General features: G+C 31.9%; 1 protein-coding gene across 2 annotated transcripts in view; it reads left to right on the top strand.

The window, feature by feature from the left end:
- The first annotated feature begins 709 nt into the window (after window positions 1-709).
- LOC136029201 (visual pigment-like receptor peropsin) overlaps window positions 710-24,570 on the top strand; it is a 218,124-nt gene continuing 194,263 nt past the window's right edge. For both annotated transcript variants that reach the window (XM_065707349.1, XM_065707348.1), the window contains exons 1-2: window positions 710-860; window positions 21,063-21,194. In XM_065707349.1, coding sequence (XP_065563421.1) covers window positions 810-860; window positions 21,063-21,194 — 183 coding nt within the window. In that variant the 5' untranslated portion in view covers window positions 710-809. The remainder of the gene's footprint in view (window positions 861-21,062; window positions 21,195-24,570) is intronic.

Raw genomic sequence — 24,570 nt, 5'->3', positions numbered from 1 at the left:
AACATTTAAAGTTTATTTTAACTGTTGAATTGCGTTTGGAAACCCATTTATTTTCAGGCGTTCTTTTTATATCGACTATGATCAGAAGTTTTGGCTCGGGGACTACTCAAATCATGTCTTCATGTTAGTCATGTTCTTAGGTCTGTTGAATGTCTTTATCAAAATGAGAGTGCAGTCAGTTACACCCTTGCTTTGCCCAAGCGATGCTCAGGACCAAGATTTAGTTTAAACCAAGATTGGCTCAGTTTAAGCCAAGGTGGAAAATAATTATTTTTTTTACATAATTTTTGGAGAGCCTTCGGCCTTAAGTATGGATTTGATCTTCGAGGGATATTTTCTTTGGAGCTATTCAATGGGCTCTGGGCTAGTAGTATCACAAGAAATCTTGAGACTTTGTTTATAATAATTTTTATATTCTATATCTAGCTCACCTATTTTTTTTTTACTTTTTTCAAAGTTTTTTCTTTCTTTCCCCCTCTTAAAGGAATTCCAGTATACGTGCCTGTTCCAAACCCCGAACTAAAATCTTCAAATTTGAAATAGTGGATCCACTCTTACCAAAAAGATAAATTCGTTGCGTATTTTTCGGAAATAAAAGAGTATTTCTCCAGGTATAAGTATCTCGGACATTTTCATATAAGGAAATGCGCAAAGGAAAAGAGAAAGATTCATTTGAAATGTTGAATGAACTTAGTTTAGTAAATGAGGGACAGCCAATAGCTCCGGTCATAATAAGAAAAGTCCTCTGAAAATAAACATGGAAGTGTTTCACATCATTAAATTTGGAAACAATTAACAAAGTATAGTAAATGCCGTTCGAAACGTCGTATGATTGGGTTGAAAATAATGAAACTTCAAAGGTAAGCTATTTTAAACTTCAAGGATGCAAATACAGTCACAAACACTGGAAAAGGGAAATTTGCATATTTTCAGAAACATATTATAATTCTTATAACTAACCCACACTCTCAGAAAACTTTCACATAAAACCCCTATTTTTGGCTTATTTCAGGATTTGGCCCTCGCTGGAAAGAATTTCTGTGTTCATTTCTACATTTCCCTCAATTCGTCTCTTATGGTTAGGAAACAAGAAATTAGTTACTATGGGATTTATTTATCGAGGTAGGAAGAAAGGGGTATTTTGACTGGAAGGAGGAGCTCGTGATAAGTAAGGAAGGTCTTAATTCTTGTTTCAGGGGGAAAGTATTAATAATAAAATTCTAGTTGCTCACTTATGACCAAAAAGTCTAAGGTATCAGTCATAGTGGTATTACATAAAAAAAACTAGTTTTTCTAACTGAAAGTAAGGAGCGACATTAAAACTTAAAACGAACAGAAATTACTCCGTATATGAAATGGGTTGTCCCCTCCGCAATCCCTCGCTCTTTATGCTAAAGCTTTTAATTGTCTTAAAAAGCAGAATTGTGGTAAAGAGTCAAACTTTAGCGTAAAGAGCGAAGGATTGCGGAGGGGACAACCCATTTCATATACAGAGTAATTTCTGTTCGTTTTAAGTTTTAATGTCGCTCCTTACTTTCAGTTAGAAAAACTAGTTTTTTTTATGTAATTTCTGAACGTTTTTGAATTAATGCATGTTTGATTTTGGATCTCCACACATAAATTATTAAAATGAAATTTACATTTTAATTCCTTTTTTGGCTAAATGGCTTTCTCTTAGTTCTGATCAGACGATTTTGAGAAATATGGGATGGGGAAGGAGGCCTAGTTGCCATGCAATTTTTCGGTTACACAAAAAGGCAACTTTAAATTTTAATTTTTAACGAATTTTTTTATTAGTAAAAAATATACGTAACTTAAGAATTAACTTACGTAACAAACTTTTATATTCTTAAATTTTTATTATGTATATGAGGGGGGTTTGTACCCTCGTTAATACCTCGCTCTTTACACTAAATCGTAAGTTTTGTGCCGATTCTTTAAGAATGACCCCTGAATCAGAAAGGCCGTAGAATAAATAGTTGAAATTACTAAAAATACTTTAGCATAAAGAGCGAGGTATTTATCTCCTCCTAAATACCTCGCTCTTTATGCTAAAGTATTTTTAGAACCCCTCATATGCGTAATAATCTCTGTTCGTTTTAAGTTTCAATGGTACTCCTTACTTTCAACTGAAATAATTTTTCCATGTTTATTTTTTCATTTTTTTATAGTAATTTTAGAAAATCCTGCGCCCTTTTCATTGAATTTCTGTTCCCCCATGACATATTTCTCCAAGGAAAGATCCTCCCGCATAGCCTCCTCCCCTCAACCCCACCCCCAAAACCAAAAAAAAAATCCCCTGAAAACGACTGTACATTTCCCAATAACCATTATTATATGTAAACACTGGTCGAAGTTTGTAACTTGCAGCGCCTCCCCCAGGGACTATGGGGGAGTAAGTCATTCCCAAAGACATAGTTATTATGATTTTTGACTATGCGGAACAAAATGGCTATCTCAAAATTTTGATCTGTTGACTTTGGAGAAAAAATGAGCGTGGGAAAAGGCCTAGGTGCCCTCCAATTTTTTTGGTCACTTAAAAAAGGGCACTAGAACTTTTCATTTGTGTTAGAATGAGCCCTCTTGCAACATTCTAGGACCACTTGGTCGATACGATGACCCCTGGAAAAAAAAAACAACTAAAAAACAAACAAACACGCACCCGTGATTTGTCTTCTGGCAAAAAATCCGAAATTCCACATTTTTGTGGATAGGAGCTTGAAAATTTTGCTATAGGGTTCTCTGATACGCTGAATGCGATGGTGTCATTTTCGTTAAGATTCTGTGACTTTTAAGGGGTGTTCTACCCTATTTTCTAAAATAAGACAAATTTTCTCAGGCTCGTAACTTTTGATGACAAAGACCAAATTTGATGAAACTTATATATTTAAAATCAGCATGAAAATCCGATTCTTTTGATGTATATTTTAACATCAAAATTCCGTTATTTAGAGTTTCGTTTACTATTGAGCCGGGTCGCTCCTTACTACAGTTCGTTACCACGAACTGTTTGATATGTTCCCGCAGAACCAAACTAACGGAGACAGTGATAAGTCACATGGATTGTGCATTTTTGTACAGTAACAAATAGACAAGATCCGAAGTAGAAACATAACTACTAGAAACATTTTTACTAGAGAACTTTAATGTCCAGGTTGGCATCAATAGGGATAGAAGGTATCCTAGCATAGTAAATTTGGGGTAGAGGATAAAATATCAACAATAATAGATTAATGCAGTTTTTTAGGCATAATTTAATTTTTAAGTTAAAATCAATATGTCATTTCAATATAAAATAATCTATATGTAACTTGGTACCTAGATGATGGTAAAATGGCAAACCTCGCTGATACAGTTTTAGCAATTTGGAGACTGGTGTCGACACAGAACATTAATGTACATATAAAGTGCTTACCCCATCTAGTAGTCCCTAGAGTTAACACAAAGCTAAAACTTGCAAGGGATGACAAGGGGTGTAGTGAGATAAAGCTGAAGTAGTCAGTCTAGACTTATCCCACTTAAAGATAGGAGTTCATGATGAAAATGATTCACATCTTCTTTGACATTTTAGAAGTAATGAAAGATTTGTTTTAGGTGGTGGATTTAGAGATAAAACTAAAAAGATTGAAAAATGATAAAGCCTCGGGTGCTGAAAGTGCAGTAAGTGAGTTTTAGAAGAAAGGTGGTTGCGAGAGTAGATACAAGTTACTAGGATGATGAACAAAAAATATGACATGGAAGATTGAACTTTTTACTACTTATGGCAAACAAAGAAACGAGCTTAAATTTTTAGTTAGCTTGGAGTTACGGGAAATATATTCAAATGGTAGCGTGGTACAGGGGCAAATAGTTACTTTAGGAAGGGAATTAAGTTAACAAATGGACATTTATATGCCAATTAGGCCCAAGAGCAGAAATAATTGAAACATCCACAACAGAGTTCTGTGACATGCTAAATTTGATGATAAAGTTTCAATCAAGACCTATTGCCTCTTGAGGGCATTTTCTCCTTTATTTGAAACTCACGCATATCTTTTCAGGTACTCAACTTTCGATCTGGACTAACCGTATAAAATCAAAACTTTTGATGTACATATTATTATCAAAATTCCTTTTTTAGAGTTTCTGTTATTATTAGCACGAGTAATTTCTCACTAATAGTTTGCTTTTATGAGCTGCGTTACCACTGTTTCTTCCAAAAGTTTTGTTTAGAAATCAATTCCATAAAACCCCAGGATTAAATAGAATCAAAAGGAAAAGGTATTAAAGAAACAAGTAAATTTTTAGAACAGTACAACTGAATCGAAACTTCCGAGTATAATGACTGAGAAAAGCTTTTTCTTTTCCTGTAAACATGATTAACATTTTGATTTTGCTTTTTTGTTGTTGTTGAGATAGAAAAAAACACTGTTTGAAATACATATTGCTTTTATTAATGTAAGAATGACATGGATTTCTGGAGTTTCTTTTTTGGGGGAGGGGGGGGGGTCTCACTTTTAAACTTGGTAGCTCATATTTAAAGCCTTTAGCAGGTTTTGGTTTTCTGTTTGTTATTGTTTTCTATGATAGGATAAAGAAACATAGTATATATGAAAAATTAAGCAAGAAAAAACGGGTTTTAGTTTCAACAAAGCATTGAACAAAAAATAAAAACAAAATAACACTTTAATTAAAAAAATATTACGAATATGTCGGCCCCACGTCCGGGAGCCTTTCTCAACAGAAAAAAACCAAAATAACGAAAAAAATGATTTAAAGAAATAATATACACACACATACAAAACAACAACTAAAAACACGAAGAAGAAAAAAAATAAATAAATAAGAACAACTCACATTATAAACATACTTCCAGCACTGATGTTACCACATAAGAAAAAACCAAAGCAAATGTCTATGGTGAAACCATGGGTCACTCTCCTCTCAACATACAGTGTATAAACGGGAATCTATTAAAAATAAAGAATATATTTACTCGAACAAACAAAAAGGTCACCGAACCCCAGGCCCGTCATCCCTAACTAAATATCACAGGTTAATAAACAAATTGATGAATCAAACAGTTCGTAGTAACGAACTGTAGTAAGGAGCGACCCGGCTCAATAGTAAACGAAACTCTAAAAAAGAAATTTTATTTTAAAAGATACATCAAAAGAATCGGATTTTTATGCTGATTTTAAATATATACGTTTCATCAAATTTAGTCTCTGAAATCAAAAGTTACGAGGCTGAAAAATTTGCCTTATTTTGGAAAATAGGGGGAAACACCCCCCAAAAGTCATAAAATCTTAACGAAAATCACACCATGGCATTCAGTATATCAGAGAAATCTACTGTAAGAGTTTCAAGCTCCTATCTGCAAAAATGTGGAACTTTGTATTTTTTTTGCCAGAAGACCAATCACAGGTGCGTGTTTATTTGTTGTTGTTTTTTTCCCAGGGGTCATCGTATCGACCGAGTGGTCCTAGAATGTCACAAAATGGCTCATTCTAACGGAAATGAAAAGTTCTAGTGCCCTTTTCAAGTGACCAAATCAATTGGAGGGCATCTAGGCCCCTTCCCACGCTCATTTGTTCCCAAAGTCAACGTATCAAAATTTTGAGATAGCCATTTTGTTCAACATAGTAAAAAACCATGATAACCATGTCTTTGGTATGACTTACTCCCCCACAGTCCCGCGGGAGGGGCTGCAATTTACAAACTTTGACCAGTGTTTACATACAGTATTGATTATTGGGAAGTGTACAGACGTTTTTCAGGGGGATTATTTTTGCTTGGGTTGGGGGGGGGGGGGCGAGGGGAGGGGACTATGTGGGAGGATTTTTTCCTGGAGGAATATATCATGGGGGAAGAGAAATTCAATGAAGGGGCCGCAGGATTTTCTAGCATTATTATAGAAAAAAAACAATGAAAAAATAAATATGAAAAAGTTTTTTTAACTGAAAGTAAGGAGCAGCATTAAAACTTAAAACGAACAGAGATTATTACGCATATAAGGGGTCCATCTCATCCTAAATAACTCGCTATTTACGTTAAAGTATTTTTAGTAATTTCAACTATTTATTTTACGGCCTTTCTGATTCAGGGGTCATTCTTAAAGAATTGGAATAAAATTTAAGCTTTAGTGTAAAGAGTGAGGTATTAAAGAGGGACAAACACCCTCATCTGCATAATACAAATATAAGAATATAAAAGTTTGTTACGTAAGTTAATTCTTAAGTTATGCATAATTTTTACTGATATAAACATTCGTTAAAAATTAAAAGTTCTAGTTGCCTTTTCCAGTAACCAAAAAATTGGAGGGCAACCAGGCCTCCTCCCCCACCCCTTTTTTATCAAAATCGTCTGATCAAAACTAAGAGAAAGCCATTTAGCCAAAAACAGAATTAATATGCAAATTTCATTTTAATAATTTATGTGCGGAGATAATCAAACATGCATTAATTAAAAAACGTTCAGAAATTAAATAGAAAAACTAATTTTTTTAACTGGAAGTAAGGATCGACATTAAAACTGAAAACGAACAGAAATTACTCCGTGCATGAAAGGGGCTGTTTCCTTCTCAACGCCCCGCTCTTTACGCTAAAGTTTTTTACTGTTTAATAAAGTAGAATTGAGAGAAAGAGTCAACCTTTAGCGTAAAGAGCGGGGCGTTGAGAAGGGAAAAGCCTCTTTCATACACGGAGTAATTTCTGTTCGTTTTAAGTTTTAATGTCACCCCTTACTTTCAGTTAAAAAACTAGTTTTTTTTTATTTAATTATAAATTGAATAGATGTTTTTTGCTAGTTTAGCTACAGTCTGTTGACTTTTTCCAGCTTTGACCTTATTCTGACTTTTGTTCGCAGGGATTCTGACTTGTTCAAGGACAATTACGTAAATTTTAAATGCTCCTTAATTAAACTACTACAAATTGAGTTTATCTTAAAATCGCTTCATCCTTAACAATACTAACAACCCCATTAATAATTTTATTTATTTCAAAAAATTTTCTGAAACTCTAAAAAATTCCTAGAGACGTGTCCACGATTTTTGTCTGATCAAATAAAATACTGTGATGAGTAAAATTAAATATGTTTTCTGCTACAGCAGCTTCAAATGTTTTCGGTTTTCATTATGTTTTAGAGAGCAATTTATGGCACTTTTGTGTTACTCTAGCTTATTTTCTAAATTCTGCTGTGCTTTTCCAGCATAAAATTTACCAAAACAGCATGGAATTGTGTATACTCCCTTTGGTATGTTTCTTGGAACCTTTTCTTTTCCATTATTTATCAAAGAGCTTATAACTTGTCCTATTTTAAATGAATGAATGAATGAATGAACTTTATTACCCGTAAAGTATAAAAAACACAAAGTACGGAGTATTATAAATAAATAAACAAAAACAAATACGATAAACAGCGAAGAAAAACAAATTCGAACTAACAAAAGACAATATGGACTAATCAACCAGTATCAATATGGAAAAAAAGGCTGCAGAGGGTCATAAACGTGAATAAAGTTGACAGTCTTTTTACATAAATCATCACTGGAAGACCGAATCCGAGAAGGCACATCTACTAAACCAAATCGAGCAATTATTTTTTTTTTTCGGTGCCATCTAGGAAGCCGGAGGAGGAATTTGCAATATCTGAAATAAGCCGTACGTAGAGTATGTCGATCTTTCTTACGAAACAGATGAGCCATGCCTGATAAAAACAAAAGCACAGGGGCGCAATAAGCGTTATAAATCATGCACAAACCGTTGCGGTTGTAACGGCTTTTGTTTGGGGATATTTTTCCGTAAGCGACGCGTAGGTTTTTCACGGCTTGATTCACTAGGGATGAACAGGTAGCGGAAAGTGTTGGGCCGAAACACAGACCAAGCCAACTAACTAAAGAAGAACATGGTAGAACTGCAGTCCCAGTAACGAATGGAGCGACCACATAAGGGCTATTAAAACAAATAAACTCGCATTTAGACGCATTAACTGACAGTCCAATCTTAGATAGTTCATTGGTTAATATAGTAAAATTAGAAAGCAATCCACGGCGAGTCCGGGCAACAAGAAGAACGTCATCTGCATTTGCAATAGAAGACAAACCAGTATTACCGTAAAAAACAGAACTTCTAAGGGGACGCAGGCACTATGCAAGCACGCATTTAAATATACTAGGAGACAATACGGCACCTTGCCGAACTCCCTTATTAATTTTTACCGGGTCAGATATTTGGCCATTCCAGGTAACTTGAATTTTAGACTTTGAATACCAAGAAGACAATAAACTTAGTACGGAAGGATTAACACCTGAAGACGCAAGGGAAAATAGAGCCTGAGAGTGCACAATATTGTCGAAAGCTCCAGAAATATCAACAGTAAGACAGTATAAAGACATTTTAGCTTTTACGGCATCTTTCATGAGTCGGCTTAAAACATGATGTGCATGGGAGCAACTGAAACTTTTCCGAAAACCAAATTGAAAAGGCGTAAAATCACAATTCGACTCAATTTCTGGTAGTAACAAATGTTCAAGCAACTTACTTAAGAAACACGATACTGTAATGGGACGATAATTCACACATGACGTGGGGTCCTTGCCTCGCTTTTGTATATCGTTTATTTAATTCTCTCTTTAATTTCTTTGGCAAAATTGGGAGGTAAGGAAAATTAATGGAATTTTTTTTAATTGATCTATCTTCCTCTAATATTAAAAGGTCCATTAACTTATTTTCCTTTTTTTAATTATTAGAGGAATCATATTTTCGGGATATCCATTACCTACTAGATTATCCTTAATAAAAATAGTTCACTACTCATGTATTCTGGTGATACCAATTTTAATACCCTATCAACTAAAGAAATAACTACCCCCTTTTTACTTAGATCGAGTGATTTTGTGCGAAAGACACATAACGGCTGTTGCTAGTCGGTTTACGATGAATTGAAAAGTTTAATATCTTGAAAAGTTTAATATCTAAAGTTTAATTGAAAAGTTTAATATCTTTAACAATCTATAATTGTTTTAAATATCTTGAAACGGTAATTTATTCTCTGTTTCTTTTTCAATTGTAAAAACTAATTTCCCTTCCAAATTATTTAAATGGTCCAGAAAACCATCAATTTTTGATTCCCAACAATACCAAATAACTAAAACGTCATCCATATATCTGTCCTAAAATTTAGGTTTAAAAAAATATGTTTCTATAGCTAAAGTTTCTATATACTCTACATAAACCTTTGCTAACAGCGGACTTAAGTGCCCTCCCATTGCTATTTCTCTAATTTGATGGTAAAATTTATCTCTAAACTTGAAATAATTAGTGTATCTGCTAGTTATTTTAACTAAATTCAAAATAGTTCCTATTTCAATTCCACAAGATAATTCTTCTATCTCATTTTTATGTTCGTCAAGTTTTTTCGATAAAACACTAAAAGATTTATCAAAAGGCATATATGTATAAATTGATTTTATTTTAAAACTAAACAGTCTAGATTTATTTGATATTTCAATATTTATTTGCTGATAATAAGAACTTTAAATTTTTTTTATACGAATTTTAGAGATATAATAGAGGTTTAAGTGTCATTGCTATCCATTTTTTGATTTTTTTTTCCGTTGGTGAATTGGTTGTTGATACTATAGGTCTTAGAGGAATACCTATTTTATGTATTTTAGCAAACCATATATTCTTTAAATTTAAAGAACTTTAAATTTTTTATATACGATTTTAGAGATATAATAGAGGTTTAAGTGTCATTGCTATTTATTTATTGATTTTTTTTTCCGTTGGTGAATTGGTTGTTGATACTATAGGTCTTAGAGGAATACCTATTTTACGTATTTTGGCAAACCATATATTCTTTAAATTTAAAGAACTTTAAATTTTTATATACGAATTTTAGAGATATAATAGAGGTTTAAGTGTCATTGCTATCTATTTTTTGTTTTTTTTTCCGTTGCTGAATTGGTTGTTGATACTATAGGTCTTAGAGGAATACCTATTTTATGTATTTTGGCAAACCATACATTCTTTGACTTTAAAGAACTTTAAATTTTTTATATACGAATTTTAGAGATATAATAGAGGTTTAAGTGTCATTGCTATCTATTTTTTGATTTTTTTTTCCGTTGGTGAATTGGTTGTTGATACAATAGGTCTTAGAGGAATACCTATTTTATGTATTTTGGCAAACCATATATTCTTTAAATTTAAAGAACTTTAAATTTTTTATATACGAATTTTAGAGATATAATAGAGGTTTAAGTGTCATTGCTATCTATTTTTTGATTTTTTTTCCGTTGGTGAATTGGTTGTTGATACTATGGGTCTTAGAGGAATACCTATTTTATGTATTTTGGCAAACCATATATTCTTTAAATTTAAAGAACTTTAAATTTTTTATATACGAATTTTAGAGATATAATAGAGGTTTAAGTGTCATTGCTATCTATTTATTGATTTTTTTCCGTTGGTGAATTGGTTGTTGATACTATAGGTCTTAGAGGAATACCTATTTTACGTATTTTGGCAAACCATATATTCTTTAAATTTAAAGAACTTCAAATTTTTGTATACGAATTTTAGAGATATAATAGAGGTTCAAGTGTCATTGCTATCTATTTTTTGTTTTTTTTTTCCGTTGGTGAATTGGTTGTTGATACTATAGGTCTTAGAGGAATACCTATTTTATGTATTTTGGCAAACCATATATTCTTTAAATTTACAGAACTTTAAATTTTTTATATACGAATTTTAGAGATATAATAGAGGTTTAAGTGTCATTGCTATCTATTTTTTGATTTTTTTTCCGTTGGTGAATTGGTTGTTGATACTATAGGTCTTAGAGGAATACCTATTTTATGTATTTTGGCAAACCATATATTCTTTAAATTTAAAAAACTTTAAATTTTTTATTTACGAATTTTATAGATATAATAGAGGTTTAAGTGCCATTGCTATCTATTTTTTGATTTTTTTTTCCGTTGGTGAATTGGTTGTTGGTACTATAGTTCTTAGAGGAATACCTATTTTATGTATTTTGGCAAACCATATATTCTTTAAATTTAAAGAACTTTAAATTTTTCATATACGAATTTTAGAGATATAATAGAGGTTTAAGTGTCATTGCTATCTATTTATTGATTTTTTTTCCGTTGGTGAATTGGTTGTTGATACTATAGGTCTTAGAGGAATACCTATTTTACGTATTTTGGCAAACCATATATTCTTTAAATTTAAAGAACTTTAAATTTTTATATACGAATTTTAGAGATATAATAGAGGTTTAAGTGTCATTGCTATCTATTTTTTGTTTTTTTTCCGTTGGTGAATTGGTTGTTGATACTATAGGTCTTAGAGAAATACCTATTCTATGTATTTTGGCAAACCATATATTCTTTGAATTTAAAGAACTTTAAATTTTTTATATACGAATTTTAGAGATATAATAGAGGTTTAAGTGTCATTGCTATCTATTTTTTGATTTTTTTTTCCGTTGGTGAATTGGTTGTTGATACAATAGGTCTTAGAGGAATACCTATTTTATGTATTTTGGCAAACCATATATTCTTTAAATTTAAAGAACTTTAAATTTTTTATATACGAATTTTATAGATATAATAGAGGTTTAAGTGTCATTGCTATCTATCTTTTGATTTTTTTTCCGTTGGTGAATTGGTTGTTGATACTATGGGTCTTAGAGGAATACCTATTTTATGTATTTTGGCAAACCATATATTCTTTAAATTTAAAGAACTTTAAATTTTTTATATACGAATTTTAGAGATATAATAGAGGTTTAAGTGTCATTGCTATCTATTTATTGATTTTTTTTTCCGTTGGTGAATTGGTTGTTGATACTATAGGTCTTAGAGGAATACCTATTTTACGTATTTTGGCAAACCATATATTCTTTAAATTTAAAGAACTTCAAATTTTTATATACGAATTTTAGAGATATAATAGAGGTTTAAGTGTCATTGCTATCTATTTTTTGATTTTTTTTTAAGTTGGTGAATTGGTTGTTGATACTATAGGTCTTAGAGGAATACCTATTTTATGTATTTTGGCAAACCATATATTCTTTAAATTTAAAAAACTTTAAATTTTTTATTTACGAATTTTATAGATATAATAGAGGTTTAAGTGCCATTGCTATCTATTTTTTGATTTTTTTTCCGTTGGTGAATTGGTTGTTGATACTATAGGTCTTAGAGGAATACCTATTTTATGTATTTTGGCAAACCATATATTCTTTAAATTTAAAGAACTTTAAATTTTTCATATACGAATTTTAGAGATATAATAGAGGTTTAAGTGTCATTGCTATCTATTTATTGATTTTTTTTTTCCGTTGGTGAATTGGTTGTTGATACTATAGGTCTTAGAGGAATACCTATTTTACGTATTTTGGCAAACCATATATTCTTTAAATTTAAAGAACTTTAAATTTTTATATACGAATTTTAGAGATATAATAGAGGTTTAAGTGTCATTACTATCTATTTTTTGTTTTTTTTCCGTTGGTGAATCGGTTGTTGATACTATAGGTCTTAGAGGAATGCCTATTTTATGTATTTTGGCAAACAATATATTCTTTGAATTTAAAGAACTTTAAATTTTTTATATACGAATTTTAGAGATATAATAGAGGTTTAAGTGTCATTGCTATCTATTTTTTGATTTTTTTTTCCGTTGGTGAATTGGTTGTTGATACAATAGGTCTTAGAGGAATACCTATTTTATGTATTTTGGCAAACCATATATTCTTTAAATTTAAAGAACTTTAAATTTTTTATATACGAATTTTAGAGATATAATAGAGGTTTAAGTGTCATTGCTATCTATTTTTTGATTTTTTTTTCCGCTGGTGAATTGGTTGTTGATACTATGGGTCTTAGAGGAATACCTATTTTATGTATTTTGGCAAACCATATATTCTTTAAATTTAAAGAACTTCAAATTTTTATATACGAATTTTAGAGATATAATAGAGGTTTAAGTGTCATTGCTATCTATTTTTTGTTTTTTTTTCCGTTGGTGAATTGGTTGTTGATACTATAGGTCTTAGAGGAATACCTATTTTATGTATTTTGGCAAACCATATATTCTTTGAATTTAAGGAACTTTAAATTTTTTATATACGAAATTTAGAGATATAATAGAGGTTTAAGTGTCATTGCTATCTATTTTTTGATTTTTTTTTCCGTTGGTGAATTGGTTGTTGATACTATAGGTCTTAGAGGAATACCTATTTTATGCATTTTGGCGAACCATATATTCTTTAAATTTAAAGAACTTTAAATTTTTTATATAAGAATTTTAGAGATATAATAGAGGTTTAAGTGTCATTGCTATCTATTTTTTGATTTTTTTTTCCGTTGGTGAATCGGTTGTTGATACTATAGGTCTTAGAGGAATACCTATTTTATGTATTTTGGCAAACCATATATTCTTTAAATTTAAAAAACTTTAAATTTTTTATATACGAATTTTAGAGATATAATAGAGGTTTAAGTGTCATTGCTATCTATTTATTGATTTTTTTTTTCCGTTGGTGAATTGGTTGTTGATACTATAGGTCTTAGAGGAATACCTATTTTATGTATTTTGGCAAACCATATATTCTTTAAATTTAAAGAACTTTAAATTTTTTATATACGAATTTTAGAGATATAATAGAGGTTTAAGTGTCATTGCTATGAATTTTTTGATTTTTTTTTCCGTTGGTGAATTGGTTGTTGATACTATAGGTCTTAGAGGAATACCTATTTTATGTATTTTGGCAAACCATATATTCTTTAAATTTAAAGAACTTTAAATTTTTTATATACGAATTTTAGAGATATAATAGAGGTTTAAGCGTCATTGCTATCTGTTTTTTGATTTTTTTTCCGTTGGTGAATTGGTTGTTGATACTAAAGGTCTTAGAGGAATACCTATTTTGTGTATTTTGGCAAACCATATATTCTTTAAATTTAAAGAACTTTAAATTTTTTATATACGAATTTTAGAGATATAATAGAGGTTTAAGTGTCATTGCTATCTATTTTTTGATTTTTTTTTCCCGTTGGTGAATTGGTTGTTGATACTATAGGTCTTAGAGGAATACCTATTTTATGTATTTTGGCAAACCATATATTCTTAGGCAGACTGATCCCCTCGTAAAAACTTTTAATACCTCTGTGGAGTGATACTTCCATTATTTTTAAGGCCTTCTATGTCCTTTCTTAGTTTTACAACATGCGACTCAGTTGGGTCTGAGTTAAGTTATTTATGGGTTAAAATATCCTTTAGAATTGTTTCTATTTTTCTGTCATTATTGTCTTTTTCTAGAATTCATACCGTATTACTCTTATCAGCTTTCGTTATTATTAGAGAATCATCTTCTTTTAAATCATTCGAAATTTTTATATCTTTGTTCTTAGGGTTTTCTTGATAATTATCAAATTTTTTTAATATTCTCGACCCCAGTCTTAAATCATTTTGAAATCTTTTGAAAACTTGTGAATCTCTGTCTCAATCCTTGAAATTATTTCTTCTAACGGTATTCTTTTAGGATTTAGTCCGAGTCGTAATCATAGTCTGAATATGCCTTTTTCAAGGATTTGTTTTTCTTCTTTGGTTACCTGGGAGATGTTTAGATTTATACATTGATATTTTTGTTTTTCATGTTCTGTTTTCAATTGCAAAAGTTTTTTGTTTAATATTTCCCTAGCAATCTTAAAACATGTTCAAAAGAATTTTCCAAAATTGATAGAATTTGTTGGAAACCGTACATATTAAGAAAAACCCAAAGGCTATTTAAAAAAAAAGTCTATTTCTTTTACAATTTGTGATCTCTGGAAACTTTTATTTTTCAACACATGGTTTAAATTTAGCAAATTTACCTTTTTCGTGTGATCAGCTTCATAATATGTATTACAATGATACTTGAATTATTTTATTTGCCTTACAATTTTCTAAAAACTTTGGTTGCGTAATTATATTGGCAAGTATTTGCTAAATTCAAAAATAATAAAATTGAATTGGTCTTCTGCCACTCATAGGCTAAACGTAAATAATTCTTTAGACCGCATTGCTTTTAAATTCATGAAAAATTAAGCAAGAAAAAACGGGTTTCAATTTCAACAAAACAGTGAAAAAATAAAAACAAAATATTTAATTAATAGCGCAGGACAGGGGCAAACAGTAACTTTAGGATGGGAATGAAGTTAAGAAACGGACATTTACATACCAGTTAGGCCTAAGGGCACAAAAATAGAACCCCCACAATAGGGTACTGTGATATGCTAAATTTGATGATAAAATTTCAATCAAGACCTATTGCCTTTTTAAGGGCTTTTTCCCCTTTATTCGAAACTCACGCAAATCAGACAAAGAAACATAGTGTATACGAAAAATGAAGCAAGAAAAACCTTCCAGCACTGATGTTACAACATAAGGAAAAAATCAAATGGTTTCTATAGTGAAACCATGAGTCCCTCTCCTCTCAACATTCAGTGTATAAAGTGGAATCAATTAAAGTGAAGACTATGTTTACTTGACCAAAAATAAAAGGTCACGAAACCCTAGGTCCATCACCCGTAACTAAAAATATCACAGGTTATCAACAAATTGATGAATTATAAATTAAATGGATTTTTTGTTTGCTAGTTTAGCTGCAGTCTGTTGACTTTTCCCAGCTTTGACCTTATTCTGACTTTTGTTCGCAAAATTGAAGATTGAATCACCTTCTGGTTGAAAATTTTATCTGCTCCTTAATTAAACTATATTAAAATTGAGTTTGTCCTAAAATCGCCTTCACCTCTATTAATACTAACACCCCCCCCCCTAGATAATTTTTTTTATTTCTAATATGTTTATGAAACTTTGAAAAAGTCCTAGAGATATGTCAAAAATTTTGGTCTGATCAAATAAAATACTGTGATTAGGAAAATTAAACACTTGTTCTGCTACAGCTGATTCAAATGTTTCAGGTTTTTGATTATGTTGTAGCAAGCAATCTATTTTATTAATCTAGTTTAATTTTATTCTTAATTTTTGTGACAACACTGGGATGTAAAGCAAATTTATGTAATTTGTTTTTTTAGTTGACCCATCTTCTTCTAATATTACAAGGTCCATTAACTTTTTTTTCCTCTTTTCATTTATTTGAGGATTCACATTTTCAGGATATCCATTACCTACTAGAATACCCTAAATAAGAAACAGTTCACTACTCACATATTCTGGTGATGTTAATTTTAATACATTATCAACTAAAGAAAAAACTGCACCCCTTTTTACTTGGATCGGGTGATTTGACGCGAAAGACAAATAACGGCTGTTGTTAGTTAGTTTATGGTAAATTGAAAAAGCTAGTTCATTATTATTTAGTATGTTCAATATGTTTCTATAGCTAAGGTTTCTTCATACTCTACATAAATCTTTGCTAACAGCAGACTCCAGGGTCCTCCCAATGCTAATTCTCTAATTTGATGGTAAAAATTATCTCTAAACTTGGAATAATTAGTATAACTGCTTGATATTTTAAATGAATTTAATATAGTTTCTATTTCAATTCCCATAGATAACTCTCCTGTCTCCTTTTTATGTTCATCAAGTTTTTTGGATAAAACACTCACAGATTTATCGAAAAGGTTTATACGTATACATTGATTTTTGATCGAAACTAAAGAGTCCATATTCATTTGATATTTTAATATTTATATGTTTTTTAAGAATTTTGAATTTGTTATATACGAATTTTGAAGATAAAATAAAGGTTTAAGCGTCACTGCTACTCATTTTTCGAATTTTTCCGTTGGTGAATTAGTTGTTGATACTGTAGGTCTTAGAGGAATATCTATTTTATGTAGTTTTGGCAAACCATATATTCTTGGGCAGACTGAACCCCTCGGAAAGAACTTGTAATACATCTGTGCTGAGATAGTTCCATTTGTTTTAAGGCCTTCTAAGTCTTTTCTTTATTTTGCAACATATGATGCAGTTGGATCTGAGTTAAGTTTTTTATATGTTGAAATGTCTTTTAGGATCGTTTTTATTTTTATATTATAATCATCTTTTTCTAGAATTGCTACCGTTTTGCTCTTATTAAGTTCAGGCTCTTTCTTTAACTATACATATTTAAAACTATCCACATAACATCCCTGGCAGGGAGACTGGCTTGAAAGCCTGGCGATAATATTAGCGATATACACAAACAAACCCAGAAGAAACGGATTTCATCACACTTCTCACTCTATCTCACACCAAAAAATGAATGCCAAAAATATTTATTAAAATTATTGTCATTATTTATCCGATAGCTGAAGAGCCAGGAGCTACTTACAAATTAATATTTACTAATTAGCAGAGCTTTGATTTCAGTTTTTAATGTTAATAGTGATAGACTCTGATCAAAAAAAAATTCACAAATAATTTGTAATAATATTTTTGGGCGAAAATCTAGACCGTTCGGAGACAATGAAAGGGACAGGAGGCTTACTTAAAGGACAACGAGTATTATATAGTCAGACTGAGGGAAGGTCTGGAAAAAATGATTTAAAACAATCTGGTTGCAGATTCTTTAGATAATGAACACGGAAAAGTATAAATTGAAAAGCTAAAATTTGTCTAACCTGAATGATGTTAAAATAACTGTAAAGACTCGTAGTTGGAGATTTACCAGGAAGAGAAACTGGGGAATAAAATAACATCTTAAGGTTTCTCATTGCTTTATTTTGTAACTTCACAATAGGAGAAATATGTGACTTAAAGTTAATTCGATAAATAATCAAATAATAATTAATATACGAATGAACAAGAGAAAAATAGATTGATTTTAAAGCATAAAAAGGAAGGAAAATTTTAAGAGGATGCATCACACCTACGTTCTTTCCTAACTTACGCTTTAGGCTAGTGATATGAGTTTTCCAGCTTAAATTCTGGTCAGCAATGACTCCAAGATACTGAGCTGTTTGAACTCGATTTATTTTTATTACTCGACCTCCAAATGTGATTTCAACCTCTTGTAACGTTGGTACTGCAGTAGAAGTTCTTCAAAAAACCATAAAAAGAGTCTTTGAAGTGTTGACAACCGATTTGTTACAATGGAATCAGTGAAAGCATCTTTCTCAGTGATAATTCGTGATTTGAATTTAGAGATTGATAATCCATGTCACAGGTAGAATTGGCTGCATCATCAGCAAACAGTACACTTGGATCCCTATCAGTCCCATGGTAGGTTAGGCTTAGAGGGAGATCGTTTACATAGATAAGAAACAACAGTAGTGCAAGTATAAACCATTGAGGAACCCCCACGGCATTAGATAGATTTTCTTCATCAAATTATAGCCATTCGCATCCAATATTTGTTTTCTATCCTTGAGATAAGATTCAATTAGGAGACTCGCTTGTCCTCTTACACTGCAATTATGTAGTTTATATAGTAGAATTTTATGAGAAATAGTGCCGAAACCTTTTTTTTATGTCAACGAATATTGTTGCACGTAGCAGACCTTTATCCATGGCATCATTCAAAAACTGGGTTAGTTTTAATATTGCATGTTCTGTAGAGTATGAAGACCTGAGTCCAAATTGAAATGGGCTAAAAAATTTGTTTTCTTCAAAAAACTGTTCAACCTGTTACATATACACTTTTCAATAACTTTACTAAAAACGAACAAAATGGAAATAGGTCGATAATTGCATGGATCTTGCTTGTCTCCTCCTTTATGTAGGGGATTAAATCGAGTAGTTTGCACCACTTCAGGGAAAGATCCGTGATTGAAGCATAGATTGACCAGATGAACCAGCACCTGAGCATAGCATCCAATGGTTTGTTTCAGTAAATAAGTAGATAAGCAATCGGTTGCTACAAAATGTCCCTTCTTCATGATTTTTACCAGATTCTTGAGTTCCACTTCAGTCACGGGAGAGAGAAATATGGAAAAATCGACGGGATGTGGTAGAAAGTCGTGAAATCCAGATTCCACATCCAAGCAGTCATTCAAATTACTGTTTACGGTGGCCTCTCCAATCCTAACAAAGTACTGGTTCATTTTCACAGCTACTTTTACTTACCATTCACTGTTGATCCATCCGATACATTCATTGATTCGGGTAGCCCTTGACTTTTGCTTTTGTTAAGACAATCGTTAATTATTGTCCAGGTCTTTTTTGGAGATCCTTCATCTTCGAGAAATAGTTTCTCAAAATGAATCTTCTTCAACCATCTTATCAGTCTTGTAAGACGGTTTTTATGAGATTTGAATGTAGTTTAATTATTTGATGTGGGAGGATTTATGTATTCAGCGTAAAGTTGATTTTTTCCCTGAATACTCTTAAGCAAGCCTCTTGTTATTCGTGGCTTTACAGGCACCTGGTACTTTTTACACCTTTTCTTCAAAAGAGGGCAAGTTTCATTTAAAGCATTCTGAAATGTTTCAGTAAACGACCTGGATACAAATTCGACGTCATCTGACTCCAAGCATTGTGACCAATCAGTACAAAGTAACTTTGCATTTAATAACTTAACCGAACCTTGACCCATCTTTCTAGATTTTTTCATTTGACCATTTTCACCAGAATACCGGAGAAACTCGCTCATAAGAATAAAATGATCAGATACATCCGTAAGTATTACGTCACACGACCCAAGAGGGAAATTTACAAGTTGATTATCAACAATAGATGCATTTTGATTTGTAGCCTAAGTTGGAATCCAGAAGGATGGAACAAAGCCAGCAGCCAATGATGCAGTAAGAAAGTCTGTAGCCAGAGTAGTCGAAGGTGCAGAAGTACTTGAGTCATGACTTACTGAAGAAGTGTCAATGTTAAAGTCTCCCATGGGAATGATTTTTCTTTTCTTGGAACTGATCATCTTAGTAAATTCTTCAAATTTATCCGAATTTTTCTTGGTGCTAGAACTAGGATGGTGGTATAACATGCATAAAAGAGCCTTCTCAGATGCTATGATGACTTCAATAACCAGAAATTCGAAAAGCATTTCCTCATATAGAGAATCAAAATCTTTAGTTTCTTCAAAATCCATTCGAAGTATGGATGTAGAATGCAAGTCCTCCTTTCTGATTATTCAATCTGTTTTTCTGAAGTATTTGGTATCCTTGAATATTTGCCGCATTCAGGGTATTTGCATTCAAAAAAGTCTCACAAAGCCCCATAACTCCTATCCCATTATCAGAAAGGAATGTAGATAAAAAAAAATCTAGGCTAGAAAGCACCCCACAACAGTTCCAACTCGCAAGTCTAAAAAGGCCATTATTAGCAGGAATGATTTCTTCAGGTAAAAGATGTCTATTACGGGGTAAATTATCAACAAAAGGGTCTTGGGCTAGATGATCACCTATATTTATTGAATTTAAGATTTTGCTCAACTCAGTAGAGTATCTCTCAAACTGTATCAGTCTATCAGACATATCAACAAAATTACTTAACAAAATAATTTGCTTTTGAATTACTTGCCGAACAGTATCCAAAGGCATGAGATATAATGAAAAGTTCGCAACATACCGGATCCTCTGGTGATGGACATAGGCGAAATTCGAAAATATCAAAGGCTCAATACCAAACAATGGTGCTGTAAAAGAAGAAGCACCAGAACAAGAACTTTGCATTTTTAAAGATAGATAAAAATGAAAACGGAAAAAGAAAGTACACTGAAACAGAATGTGTTGTGATTTTATTTATTGAGATCACTTGACATTATGGGAGCATTGATTCTTTTTTTTGAAAATCAGGCAAGTTTTTAGGCTCGTAGTTTTTGCTGGATAGCATTAAACTTAAAGAATTTAATATACTGGAATCAGCATAAGAAGCTATATCATTTGACGTATTAATTGATATTGATATTCTATCTTTTAGTTTTTCTTGCTATTGGACTGAGTCACTCTTTACTGATAATTCGCTACCAAAAACTGTTTGATTATGGAAAAAACCCATTGTCTAAACTTTCTATATATATTTCCTCTAGACCGCACCTAACGCTAAAAAATTAGCACAGTTAATTCTAGCATACAATTTGTCTCCTACACCATGCTCTACTCTCTAATTAATAATAAAATTATTTATTTATTTTAGGTAAATGGGACCAGCTATTACGAAGAAAATGTAATGTTATACCTGATGTCTGCAATATATCTTGCCGCTATTACAATTATTTCAGTCGTGGCTAACACACTTGTTCTAGTTGCTTTTTTCAAGGAAAAGAAGGTATAGTTGAATCTTGCGGAAAATTGTACACAGTTACAACGTAGTTTCGTCTCAAGTCTTGTCTGGTTTAAAATACTCAGAACTGTTTCTATTAAACAGTGATTACCGTCCTTAATAAAAGCAATATGTGGCCAGTTTGAAATAAACAATTTGCAACTTATCCCATTTTCTTTCAAATTTCTCGGTTTTCCGATAACTTGGGCATTTAAGTCCAAATAAATAACAAGGCTTAAAAAGACTAAAAAACCATATGTCAATAAGTTAAGGTGTTTTGAAAAGAATGGTGTGTCTTCCATTCTTTGTTTTCCTGGTGTCGTTGTATATAATGTATGATTATAAAAAAAAATTCAGGATCGTAATTTGACAGTTCTGGTGACATTCATAAGAAATAAAAACATTATTGCCTCCATTTCAACATTTATTATGCTCCTGGAAACTCCCTACTGTCGTACATGACATCAGACCAAATTTCAAGATCGCCAGTTTAACTAAACCAGTATTATAATAAAAAATGTTGGACTGGGGCCACAGTGAACTGGTTCTCAATCAAGCCATCCCCATTGAACTCATTTAACTCAAACTTGTTCAACTCGACCCTCTTCATCTTTACCCTCACTCAAGTAAACTCCCGTTAAATTCAGCCACCCGGTAATTCAGCCCCCGTTCAACTAGATCCTATTCAAAAAACTCCATACAACTCAACCCTTCTTAACTCAACAATTAAAATTGAAAATCAAACTCAGCCGCTTTTGACCGAAATGTTACAAGTTAATTCACACGAAATGGCTTTCACTCATGGTTTAATTTTGATATTTTCAATTAACTCTTTTGCTGAATATATAATAATATAAGCGCTGTTTGCAAATATAATTAAGGTCAGAATATAATATTCGTTATTATGAAAACAATCTTTATTTCAAGCTATGTCTTTTTATTTCTCATGGTATAAAAAAGAAACCGAAAAAAAAATTCTGTTGGTTTTCGGTTTCAGTTATTTATTGAAAATGAAAAATGGAGGTTTTAAGTCTGAATAATTATTTGATTTTATTTCCACTCATCTGTGGTTGAACGTACCTATTGAATTTTTTTTATAAACTTCTTTTGTGAATTTTTTTTTCGTGAATTTCTGTTCGTTTTAATCGACAAAGTTTGTTCATTGGTTACGAGAAGAATATTTTTAATCTTTTCGCTATTTTTCTATAAGAATCCTGATTTTGGCATACAGATGAGATATACGTTTATTAAAAAAAGAAAACAAACACTATTCGCCGTTCGCCTGCCAAGAAAGGCAATAAGCTTGGAAGGGCAAGCGAGGTTATCACCCTCAGCTAATTAAAACCACGTTCTTATCACGCTACTCAATACAAAAGAAACTCAACTGATGAAGGAAGAAAGAAAGCAAAGACGAAGAGGAAAAGACAAGAAGAAGACAGAAAAAAAAATTAACAGAAAAAAAATTAACAGCAAAACAAATTAGGGAAATGCCTTGAATAGAATGACAGCTTAGAACGAGCTTCACATCAAAATCACTCACGAGATAAAAGAAACTTCTTTACCCGAGACTTGAAAGTCGGAAGACTAAGCCCATTTTTCACACACTGTGGCAAAATATTCCAAATATGGGGACTATAATGGCGAGTAACAAAAGATATCCGAGTGGTACTCCTAACTCATGAGTTAAGTTATCAGCTTTTCTTGTATTATGATCATGACGGTTTCTATTAAAAGCAGCCAAGATTTTCAAAAGCAGGGATGAGCAGGAGATTCAAGTATTTATACGAGAAAATTGCGACTTGGTAATCTTGAATTTGGGATACATCCATTAGCTGATTCATTTTAAAATGCTGATGAGCAGGAACTTCATCAGAATCATAAAATTTCGATATTAAATTTACAGCTCTATTCTGAAGTTTTTGTACTCTTTTGAAACATGTTAAAAAAAGTCCTTGCCCATATAGAGCATCCGTAGCTAATATATGGGCAAAACATAGAAAAATAAATCATTTCTAGAATATTTTTTGGGACTAGATTTTTAATTCTTCGCATCACTCCAAGACCACTGCTTAATTTTTCAGCTATCGCATTTGAATGGTTTTTTCCACGACAGGTTTTCATCAATTAAAAACCCCAAATTTGTCGTTATCGCTACTCTTCTTATCACATTTCCTCGAACCATGATTTGATCATTTCCAACACTTGACAAAAGTCTAGAGGATATCATGAAAAAAGTTTCGAGTTAGAAACGTTTCGGGTTAACAAATTTTGTTGAGAAAAAGTTAGAAATTCAGGGACAGCATCATGAATTTTATTATACAAATCATCAAGTAAAGGCAAAGCTAGAAAGAGCAAAGTGTCATTTGCAAACAGGATGACACCAGCCTCTGACAGTTTATACTTCACTCGATCAATAAAAATGATGAAAAGAAGGGGTCCCAGGATTGACCCCTGTGGGACCCCGCACTCAATTTTCTTTTTTGAAGATAAAAATGATCCATTCTGTACTATCTGATACCAATCATGTACATATGATGAAAACCACTCAAGGTTTGAACCCTTCACCCCAATCGAGTCAAGAACTTGAATAAGTCCTGAGTGGTCCACCGTATCAAACGCTCTCCTCATATCCAAAAACACAGCTGCAGGTAAAGGACCAGCTTCAAATCCATCATTAACCCAATTAACCAATTTCAGAACTGCCATATCTGTACATAGCCCTTTACTGAACCCAAATTGGTTTTCCATTAAAATTTTATTTCTTTCAATATAATAGCTTAACTGGGCATGTACCGCTTTTTCATTTAACTTAGAGAAAAATGGGAGAATAGATATAGGTCTTTGATTTGATGAGTAATTTTTCCCCTCCTTTATGAAGAGGAACCACTCTTGCAATCTTTAGTGCTTCCAGGAAGACTCCAAGATCCAGAAACAGGGTGATGAGATGCGTCAAGAAAGGTAAGACATTTGTTTTCGCGGCTTTTATGAGTTTTAGCGAAAACTCATCTATCCCGCTAGAACTCAACTTCATCGTAGCTAGGAATTGTGCCCCTTTCCATTCCAAATATCTTGCAAATTCAAAGGAATACTCACTTGCAGGCTGTCTTTCAAAAACAGATCAAAAACTCACAGATGTACGTAGATTAGCCCACGCTTGATCGCAAAGTATTTTTCCTTCATTTGCAAATAACCACACAGAAATTTAACTATGTGTTGAGAATCACTAAGACGACCTTCTGTCGTTTCCAAGGCTCTCATCTCCTCCCTACTATGAAAATTACCCAAAAGTTTATTTACTGTTTTCCATGTATTTTTCATATTCCCTTGATTTTCATGAAATTCATTTTGGAAATGAAGTTTCTGAGCTTTCCGTTTTACTGAA

This window comes from Artemia franciscana, chromosome 7 (assembly GCF_032884065.1).
Source record: "Artemia franciscana chromosome 7, ASM3288406v1, whole genome shotgun sequence".
NCBI classification, from domain to species: Eukaryota; Metazoa; Arthropoda; class Branchiopoda; order Anostraca; family Artemiidae; genus Artemia; species Artemia franciscana.
Note: the sequence above shows the minus strand (reverse complement) of the source record. Positions and strands in the feature narration are given on the sequence as shown.